This window comes from Spinacia oleracea, chromosome 1 (assembly GCF_020520425.1).
Source record: "Spinacia oleracea cultivar Varoflay chromosome 1, BTI_SOV_V1, whole genome shotgun sequence".
Lineage (NCBI taxonomy): Eukaryota > Viridiplantae > Streptophyta > Magnoliopsida > Caryophyllales > Amaranthaceae > Spinacia > Spinacia oleracea.
In genome coordinates this window covers 45225747-45244935 of record NC_079487.1, presented here as the reverse complement: position 1 = coordinate 45244935, position 19189 = coordinate 45225747, and the positions used below count along the sequence as shown (strand labels likewise).

Genomic DNA, 19189 nt, shown 5'->3' with positions numbered 1-19189 from the left:
AAGTTTCTCCTTGGTCCATCATTGATGAATAATTTCAAACCTAAGTCATTAGCATTTGAATGTTATTTCACAATAGAGAGATATGTGTGTGATACACATAGGACAAATTAAGTTTTTATGTACTCCCACTAAACTTCTTATATATCTATAAGAATCATGTACATTTTATGAAACTAAAATACTTATTAGCTTCACTAAAATACAAATCCAATTCCCAATTGCTTGCTTAAATCTGTACTTAGATTTCATAAGCTAGCATTCATTTCAAGCATTATTTGGATCCACAAATCTTATGCCATGCCATGTACATAGTTTTCTTCCAACATTTGATTGAGGAATACGTTTTGTCATCCAATTGCCATATGTACCAATATGCAATCATTGCTTGAATTATAGACTTAAGCATTACGATTTTGCATGAGGCTTCAACACAATCCACGCCGTGAATTTTCTCGTAACCTTTAGCAACTAATCTAGCTTTGTGTGTGAACACAATTCCATGTTTGATGGTTTTATCCTTAAAACAAACTTGCAACCAATAGGTGTGAAACTATTCTTGCAAATCAACAAAATTTCAATTTTGTCATCAAAACATTGGTTATGTTTTATGGCCTCTAACCATTTAAAACTTTGAGTCTATATATGGCCTCTAACCATTTTAGGGAATCTATATTTCGTCATAGCTTTCTTACAAGTCACAAACTCATTAATCTACATGATAATAGTTTGACTACAAGTTGTAGGTTTCTTCACTATCTAATAGAAGAATCGCATAGCTTCAGTGACCTGAACTCCATGATTCTTCACTATCTAATAGAAGAATCTCATAGTTTCAGTGACTTGAACTGTATTCCTACTTGGGTATAGAACATCAAACAATAGAATATCAATAGCCACTTGAAAGTCCTTTGAATATTCTGTTCTCCTTGAAGCACTTGTAAAGTCTTCTAAGAGATGTCTATTCTTTAAAAGCCACTACTAAAGTCCTTAAAGAATATGTGTTCGGATTTTCTAAAGATCTTCGAAAAGCCTCCGGAATGTCCGTTTATGTTTGTTGTTCGCCTCGAAAACTTTCGAGGTCTATTTTCTCCCACTTGTCATTTGGAAACGAATCTCCAAAAGGACATTATTTCGAGCAAACAAACATTATGTTCTCAAAATTCGTGGTAGAAACAATACCCTTGTGTCTCATCACAATGAAACATATATCTATACTTGGGCCTCAGTTTGTTGAATAACAAACACTAAGCTCCCACTGAGTTTAGGAACTCTTTAGATATATTATGAAAAGATATTCTGAAATTACTTTTCAATAACTTTGCCGAATTTGGTTTAGTTTGGTGTTATTTGAGCATCTTGTTTTAGAAATTATAGGAAAAGTCTTTATGATTCATCATTGATCGAATCAAGTACTAATTGACTCCGATCATTCCAACGTAGAAATGCCATATCTTATGGAGCTAGATCGTGAAATTACAACACACAATCATTGATGATCATTCTTGACTTAAGTAATCATCAACATGATCTAACCTAGATCTTTATGATTTATTGCCAAGTGGATTTTATACTTCTGAATCTTTGAACTAGCCAAACAGATTCAAACTTATATCACATTGAGTAAATAAATCCATTTTGACTCAAATCCAGGTGAAATAATAAAGTCATAATATCTTTCTTTAGCTTTGAACTCTATTTTCTAGGTGTTCTAACAATATTTAATATCTTTTGTTACTTTCAATAAGTAAGACTAGCTTGTCTTGAATGATCTAGAAATCAATCAACTTTCAAAAGTCCATCAAAATAGAGCTTTTGAATGTTAACTTGTTGATATGGTCTAAGCAACAATGCCAAAGATTAGTGGAACTCAAATCAAGAGATTGATTTGAACCTAGTAAAGTTCTTATTGTTAAAGAGTTGTTTGTTTTAATCAAGCGTATTAACTCAAACCATAAATGACCATTTCATTCAAATAAACAAACAAACAAACAAACAAGCATTGTTTTTGTTCTTCTGAATGTGAGTCTTTCTGTGTTAGAAGCAGAAATTTAGGTATGCTGATTATGGAACAAAATAGCCATTACGTTCCAGCCTTTGAAAGGACTTAAAACAAACTAGATGACCCTACAACTAATGTAGCATTGCCATGCTTCATTTCCCACTTGTAGGTTATTAGTGTATCCTAGCTTCCATTGTTTGAGTTATTCCCGAAGTAAGAACCTCAAGCGGTATATGATACCAAGGAAGTTTGATTGCTAGGTCACTTCTCTTTAAACATAAACTTATAGGTAGAAACGGAATCGTAAATTCCTTTCATTTGTTCCTTGTTTTCCTATTTCTTGTACCCTTTCTTATAGTTTTAAGAATTGAATTCTCTAGTGTTGACTTTTATACTTTGTTAGACATGTCCAATGTCACTCCAACAAAGTTCTTACCATTTTATTTATGTTTAATATTCTTTTTCAACTAGATGATCTTACCAGAAGCTTCTAAAGTTCTCTAAGCATCTATCTATTCGAATGTCTAGGGACTAGACTCATTCGAGAATTAAATGGAAAAAGATTTTAGGTTGTTAACCATTGGTAAAGCTGAGCGTTTAAACTCAATGCTTTATGATCTCAAAACTACATTGTATTTTGAATTCACAAGCACCAATCGGTTCTCCATTCGACTTTGATACTCGAAAACAACCATAAAAGTCGCTAAAAGAAACGTACATTTTAAATTGCTCATTTTCTCTCATTTCCGTGAATCGTTCTTGGAATCATTACCAATCGAGGAAATTTACTGTTACCTTTCTAAACGGATTTACTGCAGTGCAAGATATTTAATTATAAACAATAATTAAAACATACATTGAAGCATGCAAAGTCTAAACATTTATCATTAGTAATAACTTGAAAATTAAAGCAATCATGCAATTTAAACAAGTCATTAGCATTTTATTCGAGTTATGTGTTCCGGCAGGTGTGAATAAAATGATTCCAAGACCCTAAAACCATTGAAGAATTAAGCACATTATGTATTTTGACTCAATTCTAAAACATTTTAGGTAAGCAAAAGCCTTTTGCTAATAGTCTAGAAACTACTCTTGGTTGATAGGTACGTCTAAGAACTTATTAGGTAAACCTATCGATTTTGCCACGACATAAAAGGACTCCTTACTTATATCATTGAGTTTCACCAAAACTAACATGTACTCACAATTATTTGTGTACCTTACCCCTTTAGTATCGATAAGTAACACCTAGCTATGGCGGAAACCTATTACTAAAATCGATGTAAAGGATATCCAAGTAAGTGTTATTTTGGCATGGCACCTTTTAACTCAATTTTTAAGTTTGGAACTTAAGGGTCTTACTATGTTGGTTAGATTTTAAGTGAACTAAAATCCTTAATCATGCAACATAATCAAGCCACAATCTCATGCATATTTAAGACAAATTTAAAAGTAATAAATAACTTAAAGCATGCATAAGATAATTGTGATCTAGTATGGCCAGACTTCATCTTGAAGCTTCAACTTCAAAGTCCATCTTGAAAATGGATTGGAAACTCCGTCTTGAATATCACCGTGGGAGGCGCCATTTTCTTCAAATAGGATAAGCTACAATTAAACTAATTACAACTATTTGATGGTTCGCAGACCATTTTTGAATTGAAAAAAAAAAATTGGTGCTTTAGACCAATTACATTCAAATTAATGGTACGCAGACCATATTTTCTATCCTATTTGTGCCATACTAGTCACTTCATAACCTGCAAAACAGTACAAATACAATATATACCATTCACCCATTCATTATCATGAATGGCCCACATAGCTGGTTAGTAAAAAAACACGTTGTTTGCATCACATAAATATTTGCAGCAATTTATTAAGGGCACCAATAATCTACCAATTATTCAGTCCTTATTAATTCTAATCAAGTTGTTTTAACCTTAAAAGATTTGTAGACCTAATCAAGAGTTTATGACTAAAGGCTCCCACTTAAACCAATAACTTTATATGCTTTACTAATTTTAAACATAAAAATGTATTTCTAGTCTAACCGGAAACATACAAGTTTAATTAAAATTTAAAGCTCATATAAAATTATAATCGAATCCATTTATCTAATTTATTTTTCAGTTGAATTAAATGAATTTAAATCAATTCAAGGTTTAATTTTAGTAAAATAATTAGTATAAATTAAAATTTATAATAATTATAATATTCAAAATTAAATCCCAAGAAAATAATTTAAATTATTAATTTCAAAATTAAATAAAATTATTTCCGAACTGAAAATTCAAATTTAAATTCAAAACGTATCAATCGTCTCAAGACGAGGCACTTGGGCTTGCGCCCAAGCCCCGTCGAGCTACGAGGCCGCATCGCCCCGCACGACTAATCGTATGGCATACGCGAGCAGGCCACACGCAACGCAGCAAGCCCAGGCCACGCTACGCGCAGTCCGCTCGCTTCGACGCGTCTGGATGCTTTGCTGGGCGCTGCAGCGCGCGCTGTGGAGCAGCATGCTCGCTGCCCACACGCGGCTGCTCGCCTGGCTTTGCGCCAATGCCTTCGCCCTTGCCCCTTCGCCCACGCTGCACACGGCACTCGACACAAGGGGAGCGTGCTGCCTTGTGCTCGTGCGCCATTGCCCTTGCTCGCTGCATTGTACCGCACGGGCGACGAGCTCCCTTGCTCGTCGTCGCGTGCCCGCACTATACAACACCCCTTAAGGGTAACACGTAGCGTCCATTGCTTTGTGCGTGCAAGATTTATGGGCGTGTTACATAAAAATTTAAAATTTTTAATTCAAAATTAATGACAAATTAATAAATCATATTAATTTCATAATTTTAGGGCGAAAAATCGAAAATTTATTAATCAATTAATTTCCGATTAACATGGATTCAAATCTAGGTCATAAAAATTAAAAATTTAACGTAAATTAACAATTTTTGTGGTGGATTTTAATCATGGATACCTAATTAAATTATTAATTAATTATGAAAAACAAATCAATTCTAAATTATTCGAATTTCAACAAATTAATCATAATTACAAATTAGGTTGTATAACTAACAAGTCTAGGCATTCAAAGTTGTTAAACATATACTGTAGGTCAATCAAAAAACTCAAGATTTATCAACAAAAATCGCAAATATTCAATTTAACATCTTAAATTGACAAACTTTTGCGTTCGAAAAACTAAAACCTCCGAAAATTCATAGTTAGGCTTCGAATTTGGGAATTCTGGGTTCGGCCGGAAAAAACTATTTTTGTCAAAATTTAAGAATGCCTTTTACATGCGGAATTGACACAAAAATCACTCGATTTGGTTGAGTAACGAATAAAATGCCGAAAAACTGCGCACATATAATTAAATAAACGCAAATTGCAATTAATTAACAATTACGAAAATTAATCACCCCTTTTAATTCTTTGCAAATTTGTAAAATTTAACCATGTCATGCAATTTAGATTATGTAAATAATAAGAAGCTCGTGATACCACTGTTAGGTTAAGATACATATGACAAAACATAAATCATGCGGAAAACCTTAATGCGAGGAAACATATTATTTACACATAATCATTTAGCATAATTCAGATGCATACACTTTGTAGCGTGTCCTCCCTAGCTGCGCCCGAACCGAACAAGAACAAGTCTTTAGGACTCCAAGTGTCGTCCCTCCGTAGATAGTCCACAGCACGTCCGGATCCGCCTTAAGCTTGACCAACTAGAATCGCCCTTAAGGTACTAGGATTTTCGGCTAATAGGCATGTGTTTGTGGCTGATTTTTTCTTGAAAATCTTACTTTTGAATACTTCAATTCTCTATGTAAATATGTGACCCTAGGAACCTATTTATAGAGTTATGGAAAAGGACTTGGAATCCTATTAGGATACTAATTTATTTAATTAGAATCTGTTGCGATAAAAGCGAAAATTAGAACAAACTTATCTGATTCGATGAACTGAACGAAGAACAATTGTTGCGTCGTGGACACCCACTGTCCTAAAAGACGATTCCGCGCTACCTCCCGGTGCAGTAGAACAGAATGCGGTCGCGCTACCTCCCGGTGTGTATGATTTTCTGTGAGAAGGGAACTGAAACTCTGATTTAAATAATTAGAAGGAAAGCATTGCAACAGACAAAAACGGCTGAGGAAATGAATGTCGCAACAGCCAGAAAACGGTCAAAAACATTGATCATAGTAACGGACGTAATTAATGGCATTTAATCCAACGGTTACGTAATCAGTACAGATTCCCGTAACAGTGACTTGCGCAAACCGGTCCAGTTACCAAAAAGAACAGGGTTGACCCACAAAACCCACCCCACGCCCGCGAACCGCATTCCCAAGAGCCCAAGTACCAAGTACCAAGTACCAAGTACCAAGGCCCAAGGCCCAAGGCCCAAGGCCCACGGCCCGCGCCCGGCCCGGCGCGCGCGCGCGTGTGTGTGATGTGTCCACCCATACCATTCTCACACTTTCTTAAACAAGAGTTACACTCATTCCCCAATTAATAAACAAGAGGAATATGAAGAGTTTTTCCAATGTGGGACTCTTGAATTTTCACTCACCCTTTTTTCCTTTGTGTTTCCCAATGAGAATTTCCAACAATCCCCCACAGGTTCGAATATGCGGAAAAGAAAGAAAAGAAAGGAGAAGGATATTGGTTTTGGGCAAAACAAAACAATTGAATAGGTGTCAATGTCTTTCGACTTGAATTAACACTTAGTGACATTTAAGCTATGATCTCTTTCCTACCAAGTGACTTTCGTATTGAACTTGATAGGGAGATAGAAACCCGTCACTTAAAGCACGCAACTGAATATGTATGACATTCTGACTCCGCGAATAAAGTGACGCCTTATACTGGCCATACGTCCGACCTGGATATGCTCATAGGTGCTCTAGAGAATAGCCCACATCGCAATTCTCATAGGAAGCGGCCACACTTCCACACCTACGTAGGTGAATCCCATCAAGTGTGAGCTACATTCACACCACCAAACATATGGTATGGGTTCATTAAGAGCCGTATGCTCAACCTCTTTCCTATTGTAGCAAGCACATTATAACATCTAGGGGATGGACAAAAAATAAAATTTTGTGCTTCCGAATTATAACAATAATGTCGTCCTTTGAACTCTGTGAGTAAAAGTTCATTATTTTACAATTCATTCAACGGGCTTCAGGCCCATCCCTTCCGATGTTTCCAAAACTAGTTTTCTACATAGGCCTTTCGTTAACGGATCCGCAATGTTCATTTCAGACTTTACATAGTCTAGTGATATCACCCCACTTGACAACAATTCTTTGATGGCCTTGTGCCTCAAACGAATGTGCCTTTTCTTCCCATTGTAGGCATGGTTGTTTTCCACAGCAATAGCCGCTTGCGAATCACAATGAAGTGCAACTGAAGGAGCTGGCTTCCCCCACAGCGGAATATCTGCAAGCACATTTCTCAACCATTCTGCCTCATGACCTGCCAATTCAAGAGCAATAAACTCAGATTCCATAGTAGACATAGCAGTACAAGATTGTTTACAAGATTTCCAAGACACAGCTCCACCCCCTAGGGTGAAAACATAACCACTGGTAGAGTTAATTTCATCATTACCAGAAACCCAGTTAGCATCACAATAGCCTTCCAAAACTCCTGGAAACTTGGAGTAGTGCAAACTCCAATCCATGGTACCCTTAAGGTACCTGAGCAATCTCTTCAAAGCATCCCAATGTTCATGACTTGGGTTATGAGTATACCTGCTTAATCTACTCACAGAATAAGCAATGTCAGGTCTAGTGTAGTTCATCAGAAACATAACACTACCAATAATCTTAGCATATTCAGATTGGCTAACAGGATCACCATTATTTTTCCTTAAGTGGATGCTTGGATCATAGGGAGTCCTAACTGGATCGACGTCAAAAGAGTTAAATTTTTTAAGTAACTTTTCAACATAGTGAGCTTGGCTAAGACAAATGCCATTTGGAGTTCTCTTGATTTTCACTCCTAAAATCACATCTGCCTCACCCATATCTTTCATTTCAAACTTAGAACTTAGAAAACTTTTTGTCTCATTTACTCGATCCAAATTAGTCCCAAAAATTAACATATCATCCACATAAAGACAAATAATCACACAACCATCAGAATCATGCTTAGAGTAAACACAAGAATCTCCTTCATTTACATGGAACCCATTACCTGTCATAGTCTTGTCAAATTTGTCATGCCATTGCTTTGGAGCTTGCTTAAGCCCATACAAGGACTTGACTAATTTACAAACCTTATTCTCTTGACCAGGAACAACAAACCCTTCCGGTTGAACCATGTAAATTTCCTCATCCAAATCACCATTTAAAAATGCAGTTTTAACATCCATTTGATGCACAACAAGATCATGAATGCAAGCAAGAGCAATCAAAGTTCTAATAGTAGCAATTTTAGTGACAGGAGAATAAGTATCAAAATAATCAATACCATGCCTTTGGGTGAATCCCCTTACCACAATTCTAGCCTTATACTTGTCAATGGATCCAGTGGATTTCAATTTTTTCCTAAAGATCCATTTACAAGTAATGGGCTTGCAACCCCTAGGCAGATCAACCAACTCCCAAGTATTGTTACTTAGGATTGACTGAAGTTCACTATCTATTGCCTCTTTCCAAAACACTACATCAACAGATTTCATAGCCTCTTCATAGGTCCTAGGATCATCTTCCAAAATAAAGACATAAACAAAGTCATCATCAATCAAGTAAGGATCAGTTAAGAAAGCAGTAATAAAATCATCACCATAACTGGTTTCCTTTCTTGCCCTCTTGCTCCTCCTTGGCTCCAATTCAGAATTCACATCAGAGGTGGGAGGAGCAACAACAGGCATACTAGAAGAAGTGCTAGAAGAAGGCACATCATTGATACAAGATATTTTCAAAGGAAATACTGTTTCAAAAAACTCGGCATCTCTTGCCTCAATGATGTTACCACCTGCATAAGAATTGTTAGCACCTTTAACAAGAAAACGATATGCAGCACTTTGGTAAGCATAACCAATAAAAATACAATCAACCGTTTTAGGACCAATCTTGTCCCTTTTGAAGCTGGGTATAGCCACCTTTGCTAGACACCCCCACACTTTCAAATAACTTAGGTTAGGTGCACGACCCTTCCATATTTCGTATGGAGTCTTGTCTATCTTCTTGTGAGGTACCCTGTTTAAAACATGACAAGCAGATAATATAGCTTCCCCCCACATGTTATCAGAAAACCCAGAACTAATAAGCATAGAATTCATCATGTTCTTCAATGTTCTGTTCTTCCTTTCAGCAATCCCGTTCTGCTCGGGTGTGTAGGGAGCCGTTGTCTCATGAATGATCCCATTCTGCTCACAAAATGCCTTAAGAGTGTTAGGGTCATATTCACCACCCCTATCACTCCTAAGTCTCTTGATCTTCCTATCAAGTTGGTTCTCCACTTCGGCCTTGTATTTGAGGAACATTTCCTCAGCCTCATCTTTTGACCTGAGAAGATAAACCATGGTGAATCTTGAGCAGTCATCAACAAAAGTAATATAATACCTTTTACCACCCCTGCTCTCATAATTTTTAAAATCCCCCAAGTCACTATGAACAAGCTCTAGTACTTTAGTTTGTCTATCTATTGATTTAAATGGCTTCTTTGCAAACTTGGCCTCAACACATACTTCACATTTTGCAAAATCAGTTTTAGAAAAACTGGGGATCAAGTTAAGTTGTTTAAGCCTTTTAATTGAAGCAATGTTAAGATGACCCAACCTTGCATGCCATAAATCAATAGACTCAGCAATATAAACAGAAGAAGTACTAGCATTCTTATTCATAATTTCAAGTTTGACATCAAGAGTAAATAAACCCCCATTACAGAAACCCTTTCCCACAAACTCCCCATTATGAGTAATAACAAGCCTATCAGAATCAAATGAAAGCTTCAATCCAGCCTTAATTAGCAAGCTACCAGAAATCAGGTTCCTACGCATTTCTGGAACATGCAACACATTGGTAAGAGTAATAAGTTTTCCAGAGGTAAGAGTGAGAACGATCTTCCCTTTGCCTTGAACAGTTGCAGAAGCTGAATTACCCATGAAGACATTTTCACCATCAGTTTTTTCGTAGGTAGTGAACATGTCTTTGTTGGTGCAGATATGTCTCGTTGCTCCAGTATCAACGATCCATTCAGCAACATTACCTGTCAAGTTAGCTTCTGAAACAACAGCAACAAAATGGTTAGGATTAGAAACTTCATTAGCTTCAGCAAGGTTGGCTTGGTTCTGATCCGACTTCTTCTTGGATCTGCAATCTACAGACTTGTGACCAGTTTTCCCACATTCAAAACACTTGCCCTTGAACTTATACTTCATTGGTTTCCCTTGAGGCTTGAAAGGACTTCCCTTTCCCTTAAACTTTTCAGAATATGCATGAGGCTTAGGTTCTACAAGGTTAGCCTTAGCAGACCCGGAAAACACAGATTGACCCTTATCCTTAATACGATTTTCCTCCTCAATTTTCAGGTGACCTACAAGCTCCTCTAAGGTAAGGTCCTTTTTCTTATGCATTAACTGATTACGAAAATCTTTCCAAGAGGGTGGGAGTTTCTCAATTAAAACTATAGCAAGGGTAATATCACAAATACTCAAACCCTCGGCAGCCATAGCAATGCAAATATTTTCATAAGCATGAATCTGATCAATAATTGGTTTATCATCTTGGACTTGAAAAGCTAACCACTTACTGACACAATAACGCTTAGTACCAGCATCATCAGTTCCATATTTCTTTTCTAATGCATCCCAAATATCCCTAGCATGATTAAACCCCATATAGATATCAAGCAAAGTATTCGACATATGATGCAGCAACATGCCCTTACATGTCCTATCATCTTTAGCAAATTTCAACTCAAAAGCATGCAATTCAGTTTCATCATCAGGTTCGACAACATCATCAAGCACATAAGCAATCTCAATTTGTTCTAAATAGAATCGCATCCTAACAGCCCAACGTTTATAATTCTTGCCATCAAGAGGTTCTAACTTAGACATATCAGGAATCATGAATTTGGAAGTCAAAGCCATAATAATCGTCTTTTAGATTGTTGCGATAAAAGCGAAAATTAGAACAAACTTATCTGATTCGATGAACTGAACGAAGAACAATTGTTGCGTCGTGGACACCCACTGTCCTAAAAGACGATTCCGCGCTACCTCCCGGTGCAGTAGAACAGAATGCGGTCGCCCTCCAGGATTAGCGCAACTCCGACGTTGTGTGCACTCACAAAGCCGGATGGAGTCAGAACGTATGCCCAAAACCGAGAGCAACTTTGTGTGAGAGTAAGAATGTGTTTTCGTATTTTGTGTGTATGATTTTCTGTGAGAAGGGAACTGAAACTCTGATTTAAATAATTAGAAGGAAAGCATTGCAACAGACAAAAACGGCTGAGAAAATGAATGTCGCAACAGCCAGAAAACGGTAACAGACGTAATTAATGGCATTTATTCCAACGGTTACGTAATCAGTACAGATTCCCGTAACAGTGACTTGCGCAAACCGGTCCAGTTACCAAAAAGAACAGGGTTGACCCACAAAACCCACCCCACGCCCGCGAACCGCATTCCCAAGAGCCCAAGAGCCCAAGTACCAAGTACCAAGTACCAAGGCCCAAGGCCCAAGGCCCAAGGCCCACGGCCCGCGCCCGGCCCGGCGCGCGCGCGCGTGTGTGTGATGTGTCCACCCATACCATTCTCACACTTTCTTAAACAAGAGTTACACTCATTCCCCAATTAATAAACAAGAGGAATATGAAGAGTTTTTCCAATGTGGGACTCTTGAATTTTCACTCACCCTTTTTTCCTTTGTGTTTCCCAATGAGAATTTCCAACAGAATCTTATTAACACTCTATTAAACAAATTCTATCTTTATTAGGATAAGGATTTAATCATATGACGAATCCCAATAGCTTTAGGATTCGAGTAACACACTTCGAGTGATACGCTAGCACCGCACGCAGGCCTTGCGGCCCACGCACAGCGCCAGCCCACTTCGTCGCAGCCCCGCGCGCGCGCCAAGGCCATTGCTGGGCCTAGCCTTGTGCTGGGCCTGGCGTGGCATGGCAGCGTGTGTTTGGTGCGCTTCGGCTTGCTGGGCGATGGCCCGGCTTCGTGCTGGGCCTTCGTCTGGCAGGCCTCGTCCGATGCTAATTCGTACGATACGCTTCCGATTAAATTCTCGATTCCGAAATTCATTTCCGATACGAACAATATTTAATATTTCCGATTCCGGAATTAATTTTGTTTCGAACAAATATTTAATATTTCCGTTTCCGGAATTATTTTCCGATTTCGATAATATTTCCGATTCTGACAATATTTCCGTTTCCGGCAATATTTCCGATTCCGGCAATATTTCCATTTCCAATAATATTTTCCGATACGTACCATGTTTCCGTTTCCGGCAACATCTACGACAAGTGGGAGAATAATAGACCTCGAAGAGATTCGAGACGAACAACGAACTCAGTACTCTTTAGAAGCAGTTCAGGTTGATGAACCTCCAAGGTCTTTAGAAGAGCCGGTGGGAGTAGTTCCTCAAAACGTTGTTGCCCCTCGTAGGTCAAATAGAACTATTTTTTAGCCGGACAGATGGACAGGCGTCCTCTTGACTGAAAACTTAGACGTTCTCATATTAGATAGTGATAAACCTATGACTTACAAGCAAGCTATGACGAGCCCAAGCTCTATTAAATGGTTAGAGGCCATGCAATCTGAAATAGACTCCATGTCTGAAAATCAAGTCTGGGATTTGGTTGATTTGCCGGATGGGTTCACACCTATCGGATGCAAATTGGTCTTCAAGTTGAAGAAAGACAAAGATGGAATTGTATACATATACAAGGCTAGATTGGTAGCAAAAGGTTACAGGCAAGTTCACGGCGTTGACTACGATGAAACCTTTTCTCCAGTCGCGATGCTTAAGTCTATTCAGATAATCCTTGCGATTGCCGATTTTCATGACTATGAAATATGGCAAATGGATGTCAAAACTGCCTTGTTGAACGGTGTTCTTGAAGAGACTGTGTTTATGACACAGCCGGAGGGTTTTGTCGATAAAAAGAACCAAGGAAAGGTATGCAAGCTTAAGGAGTCCATCTACGGACTAAAGCAGGCATCAAGGAGTTGGAATAAACGATTTGATGAAGCAGTCAATAAGTTTGGCTTCATCAAAATCTTGTGTATACAAGAAGGTCAGTGGGAGTAAAATTGCATTCCTAGTCTTGTATGTTGATGACATACTGCTTATTGGAAACGACATTCCTATGTTGGAGTCTGTAAAGACTTGGCTCGGGAAGTGTTTCTCAATGAAGGACTTAGGAGAGGCACAGTACATATTGGGCATCAAGATCTATAGGGATAGATCTAAGAGGATGAATGCACTAAGCCAAAGCACTTACATTGACAAAGTGCTGGCTAGGTTCAATATGATGGAAGCCAAGAGAGGCCATCTACCCATGTCACATGGCATATATCTAAGCAAGAATCAATGTCCCAAAACATCTGCTGAGCGTAAAAAGATGAGTGGAATTCCATACGCTTCGGCTATTTGATCCATCATGTATGCTTTGATTTGTACAAGGCCGGATGTTTCGTTCGCACTCAGTGCAACGGGCAGGTACCAGTCAGAACCAGGTGAGGCGCATTGGACTGCTGCCAAGGGAACATCCTAAAGTACCTGAAAAGGAGCAAGGATCGGTTTCTGGTTTATGGTTGTACAGATGAGTTGATTGTTAAGGGCTATACGGACGTAAGCTTTCAAACCGACAGAGATGATTTCAGATCATAGTCTGGGTTTGTGTTCTGCCTCAACGGCGGAGCAGTAAGCTGGAAAAGTGCTAAGCAAAGCACTATTGCGGATTCTACAACTGAAGCCGAGTACATTGCTGCCTCAGAAGCAGCAAAGGAAGCTGTTTGGATTCGGAAGTTCATCGAAGAACTTGGTGTTGTCCCCTCCATTAAAGGACCAGTGGCTTTGTATTGCGACAATAGCGGAGCCATTGCCCAGGCAAAGGAGCCTAGGAGCCACCATAAGTCCAAGCACATACTGCGGCGATTTCATATACTTCGAGAGATCGTTGAAAGAAAGGAAATCGAGATTTGCAAGGTTGGAACTGACGACAACGTCGCGGATCCATTGACTAAACCGTTGCCACAAGTGAAACACAACGCACATGTAGTAACCATGGGAATCAAGCATGTTGGAGAATGGCTTTGATTTTCTAAGTATTGTTTTAGAACATCTGTTAGATCTATGTTTAAAACAATTGGTTTAACCATTTCATATTTATGAAATTTATTATTTCATATTCATTTAATTGTGGTTTAGAATTAAATGATAAGTCCATGTGATTCAAATCATTCAAATGGGATGTGAAGATGGATTCTTCGACAAAGAAACACCCATAAGTGAACTTGAATATTGAAGTCACAAAGGATCCCTAATCCAGGTCATTGAAAGGTGGACGACCAATGACTAATGAAGATTAGATTGCAAGTAGGTTACTTAGTTCTGTTTCTTGAATTAGAGTGACTGGATGTCAGAATCTTTTTCATAGATACTTATTGGATCTTGTATCGGATTGACCATGAGAACACTTTAAGAGATTAAAGTCATGTCATAGGTAGTTCTCATTAATGGTGATTAGAAACCGTTCCTCAGAACATGAGCGATTATGTCTGCTCGTTTGAGAATTAGTTCGCTTTGATACTAGCTAAACGTCGCACCGTAAAAGGAGGCTATAAAAGCAGGTATTGGGCGTATTATGAATCAAAGTGAGTGTTCATAGATTGCAAGAATGGATTGTCCTCCTATCTTTGATAGGATATGGTGTTGTTGTGTAACAAGGCCTCTCGGAGAGTTAGATACTGTAAAATGCATGGCCGTGCTCAGAATGGTTAGGCTTAACCTTCTACAAAAGTTTGACAGTTGAACTCTGTAATCCGAGAAACACTTCAGGAGGTAATAAGGATGGCTTGGATCTTACCTTATGTTCAGTAAGTAACACTAAGTGACAAAGGAATGTGGATGCAAACTTGTCTGAATGACAAGTGGGAGATTGAAGGAAATACGTCCTTCACCCAAGGTGCATTAAGTCTAATACCAAGGTACAGATTAATTGCGAACAATTAATTCAGTGAGATCAAGTGATCGGAACAGCTAGCTGGAGCAATGCTTCCGATTAGTGAGTTCTAATGGATATTAAACTCACAGCTTACTCTTGACTGAACCTACAAGGTCACACCAATGACACGTAACAGATCACCGGATTAAATGAATCGGAAATTCATTTAATAGCTTTTCGGGAATTAAGTTGAAAACGTATTATACGATACGACCTTGCATCGGAATCGTATATCGTATCGCGAATATTCGTAAGCTAGGCGAGACGAATAAATCGTATCGTACGACGGTGATTCGTTGTATACGAAACTATAAATAATATATCGGAAATATATTAAATCGCGAATACGAGGAGCGGCCCACGAGCCGAGTGCACGAAGCACTCAAGGCCCATGGGCGCGCGCGCGATAGGCAAGCAAGCAACACAATGCAGCAGCGAGGCCCATGGCCGAGGAACTGTGCGCGTGCGGGCCGAGACCACGACACAACAGCAGCAGCGCGGCCCACGGCCCTGCTTGTTGTGCGTGTCCGTGTGATGGCGCGCGGGGCTTGCTAGCCAGCCTTGCCTCAAGGCTTGGTCGGTTAGTAAAGTTATGTAAATAACCTTCTAACCTCTTTTCCAACTAATCATAACACAATACACACAACCCTAGGAGAAAAAAGAGAACCCTAATTCTCTCTGTGCCTCCAAAGTGTGTTCATCCCAAAAGCAAAGTATCTTGATCGATTGTCTAAGCTACGATAATCAAGACGGATCTGAACGTGTCGGTGAACCAAGTAGAGGAACGACAAGTGGAGTTCTTTGTTCGTGTTTGTTGACATATTATTGTGGAAAACACGCTTCGAATATAAGTTTGCTTAATCTGTGCTTTATACATGTTTCCTGGCTTTGGGGATTGTTTCCGCACATGTTATTATGTTTAACTGTATTCCCCTAAACCTTTTTGGATGAACTAAACCCTTCAATTAAGGCGTACACAGTGAAGGTGAAGGTCATCGAGAAGGGGCGAGCTAAGCCATCTCCTAAGAAAGGTGTCCTGTACCAACACCTGATTATACAGGATGATAAGGTATCGGGTCTACTCAGTATGCCTTGCCTATTATATGACATGTACCCTATTTACGTGTTTTATCTGTAAACATTCATGTCAAGTTGTGAATCATTGTTTTCTTACGATAATTAATCAAGCTCGCACTAAATAATACCATCCAATACATTTTCCTTGAGACATAAAAACACCTAAAATAAGAGTTCTTTCCTACATGTCTGTAACTATAGGAAATGTGTTGTCAATCTAGGAACTGATCCTTGTCCTAACTTGTAGGAGCCCTAAACTGTGTAAAACTAGTGTAGGAGCGCATAAATGGTATCCCAAGGTGTAACTGACAAATTGAAGTGGAATACTAAACTCTAATAGTCCAAGGTGTCAATTTTAGAAACTGTAGGAGCCCTAAACTATTGGAGTTGTATTTATCATTTCCTACACATGTAGTCATCAATCCAGGAATTGTTTTTTAGGAATTGTAGGATTATATGTGTATACATACAATCTGAATTATTTTCTCAATAAAAGAGTTTACATACACCCTTACAACACCTACAACAAATACACCAATTCCATACTAATGAATCATGTTTCCTTCTTTTTCATAGAAAAACAAGATGCGTAGAGAGTTATTTGGAGATCAGATAGAGGAATTCAAGGAAGCATTCATGCACAAAGGAGAGTATGAGATAGAAGACGCCCCCATCAGGAATACACACCCGCAATGGAAGAAAACTGAAGACAAGCTCAACTTCCAGATGACCTTTGGTCGGTAGACAGTAATCCAACGTCTGTATTCTGAAGCAAGCCCTCTGTTACCTTAATATCAGTCCATCGCTTGTATTCCAAGAGGCAGGGATCCTGATGACAGATAAGGTATCAAATACCTATGCCTTCACATACAATACTCAATAATCTATCTATCTTACCAGAAAACTACACTTTTGAATAGATAGGCAAAGAAAATTGATAGAGGAATGAGAGCATATGGTCAAAAGTAATCGAAAAATTTACAACAAATGAAAATTTAAGAGCATATAGTTGAATTAATAAAAAATCAACAACACATTTACACAAAAAATGAGATACAATAATATATTTGCACCTATCCAATATGGTAAGTCCTCAGTCCCAATTTCTTTGATTTTTAGCCTATGGTTACAAGGTTTTAGAAAGGTTAAGAAGGGGGCATTTGATACAAAGTACAAACTGTTTCATTTGAAGATTATTTGTGATTTTTATTCTTTCTGAACTTTGCCATCATACCATTATAATTTTGCTATGTTCCTCTGCCTTCAAATGTTCTTGGAGTGGTTTTGTATGTTGAGGAAGAGCCAAGGGCAATTACCACTGCTCAGGATTGCCAAGTCCTAGTCCGAGAAATTTTCATTGTTGATCACATGTATCTTTGTGACAAACCATCATTTCCTTACTTCCATGTTTCACTTTCTCAAACACATACTCATATATTTCCCGCTTCACTTTGTCAGTTCTGAACAACCAATGGTCATTTCCGTTTGGAATGATCTTGCTGAGGCTGAATGTGACACTCTCTCCTGTTGGGATGAAAGATTTTTGGTGGTTGGCTTCACTTCTTTAAGGGCCACTTCCCACAAAGGCAGTACTTCTTACAAGTTTCTTGCTACTACCAGTTATATTGTTATTTTGCACCATTTATATTGTTATTTGTTATGTAGGTTTCTCACTCCCATCCAGGATGTCCACTGTTTTTTTTCATGCTCCGGAGGGACCTAGGGCCGCTGCACTTACTGAATGGTGATGCCTTTTCCCCACTACATTAACTTCATATATCACGCATCAGACGGCCACTCATTCTTGCCTTGTTTCTTTCAAGGCATTTGACCACCAAGTTACCCTTTCTGAAAGAAATCACGGGTCCTAGATGTTAGGAACCCCTCCAATGAAAGAGTTACCATGACCCTTGATGAACTCAGGCACAAACGGGCAAGTTACCCCATCTATATTTGATGTTCTTACCTTATTACTATTGGCTAGTATCAAGTTCATTTGCCTTCTGTTTATGCATGCCATGCACAATTCATGAATCTTCCTTCCTTGTCATAGAAAAACAACACTCTCCAAGACGAAAGTCGTTGATTAGTTGTTTCCATCCCTGACACAAGGCTTGAGAAACTGCAAGCTTATCTTGGTTGCCCCAACTGTGGAAAGACAACAACTGTACCAGTTGGCGGAACCTTCAACTGCCCGAACTTCTCAAGGAAGGTCGTTATATCTACTCCCAGGTTCGTTGCTCATGCATTCATCCTACCCTTTTCCAAAACATATGATATATAACTCTTAATATATATTCATGTCTATGCATGATCATTTTCAACTTCCAAGTCAAAGACGGCACGGGTACATATGACTTCACAGCCTTCAATAAAGATTCTGAAAGGCTTTTCAGAATTACTTCTCCTGATCTCTTCAAGATGAAGCACACTATAAGTTGAATTTTTGTGGCCCCGTTCATGTTTGTCTCATCGTGGTGTATTATTGCTTATTGTTAAGGATATATCTGCTTCTACCTCAAACATTTAAATAGGACTGCCATGTGTATTGTCTAGCATGTCTTCTATGGGTACATCCTTCACCATACATTCTAACAGAAGGATATATGTACACCTCTTCCTTACAGGGTGATGTAAATACCTTCAGGGTCGCGCACAAACTACTCCGTATCGACCATGTTTTGATTGAAGTTGGACCAGCACCATCTCTGTCCAAGTGAAATGTCTTGCAATGGTTCTTGAAGAAAGTGGAAATTGAGGTTGAGGTCGTTCAGAATGCAAATGCAGAGAATGTTGGCAATGCACAAGCTGGTGACAATCCAGGGGCTGATGGGATTACACAAGCGCAAGCCAATCCAGGGGCTAATGGAAATGCACAAGCTGCTTGCAACGCAGAT

At 38.7% G+C, this 19189-nt stretch overlaps 1 protein-coding gene across 1 annotated transcript in view; it reads left to right on the top strand.

The window, feature by feature from the left end:
• Positions 1 to 17036, top strand: part of LOC130464091 (uncharacterized) — a 30305-nt gene extending 13269 nt beyond the window's left edge. Inside the window, exon 6 of the mRNA XM_056833496.1 lies at positions 16869 to 17036. Coding sequence (XP_056689474.1) covers positions 16869 to 17036 — 168 coding nt within the window. The remainder of the gene's footprint in view (positions 1 to 16868) is intronic.
• Positions 17037 to 19189: the final 2153 nt, after the last annotated feature.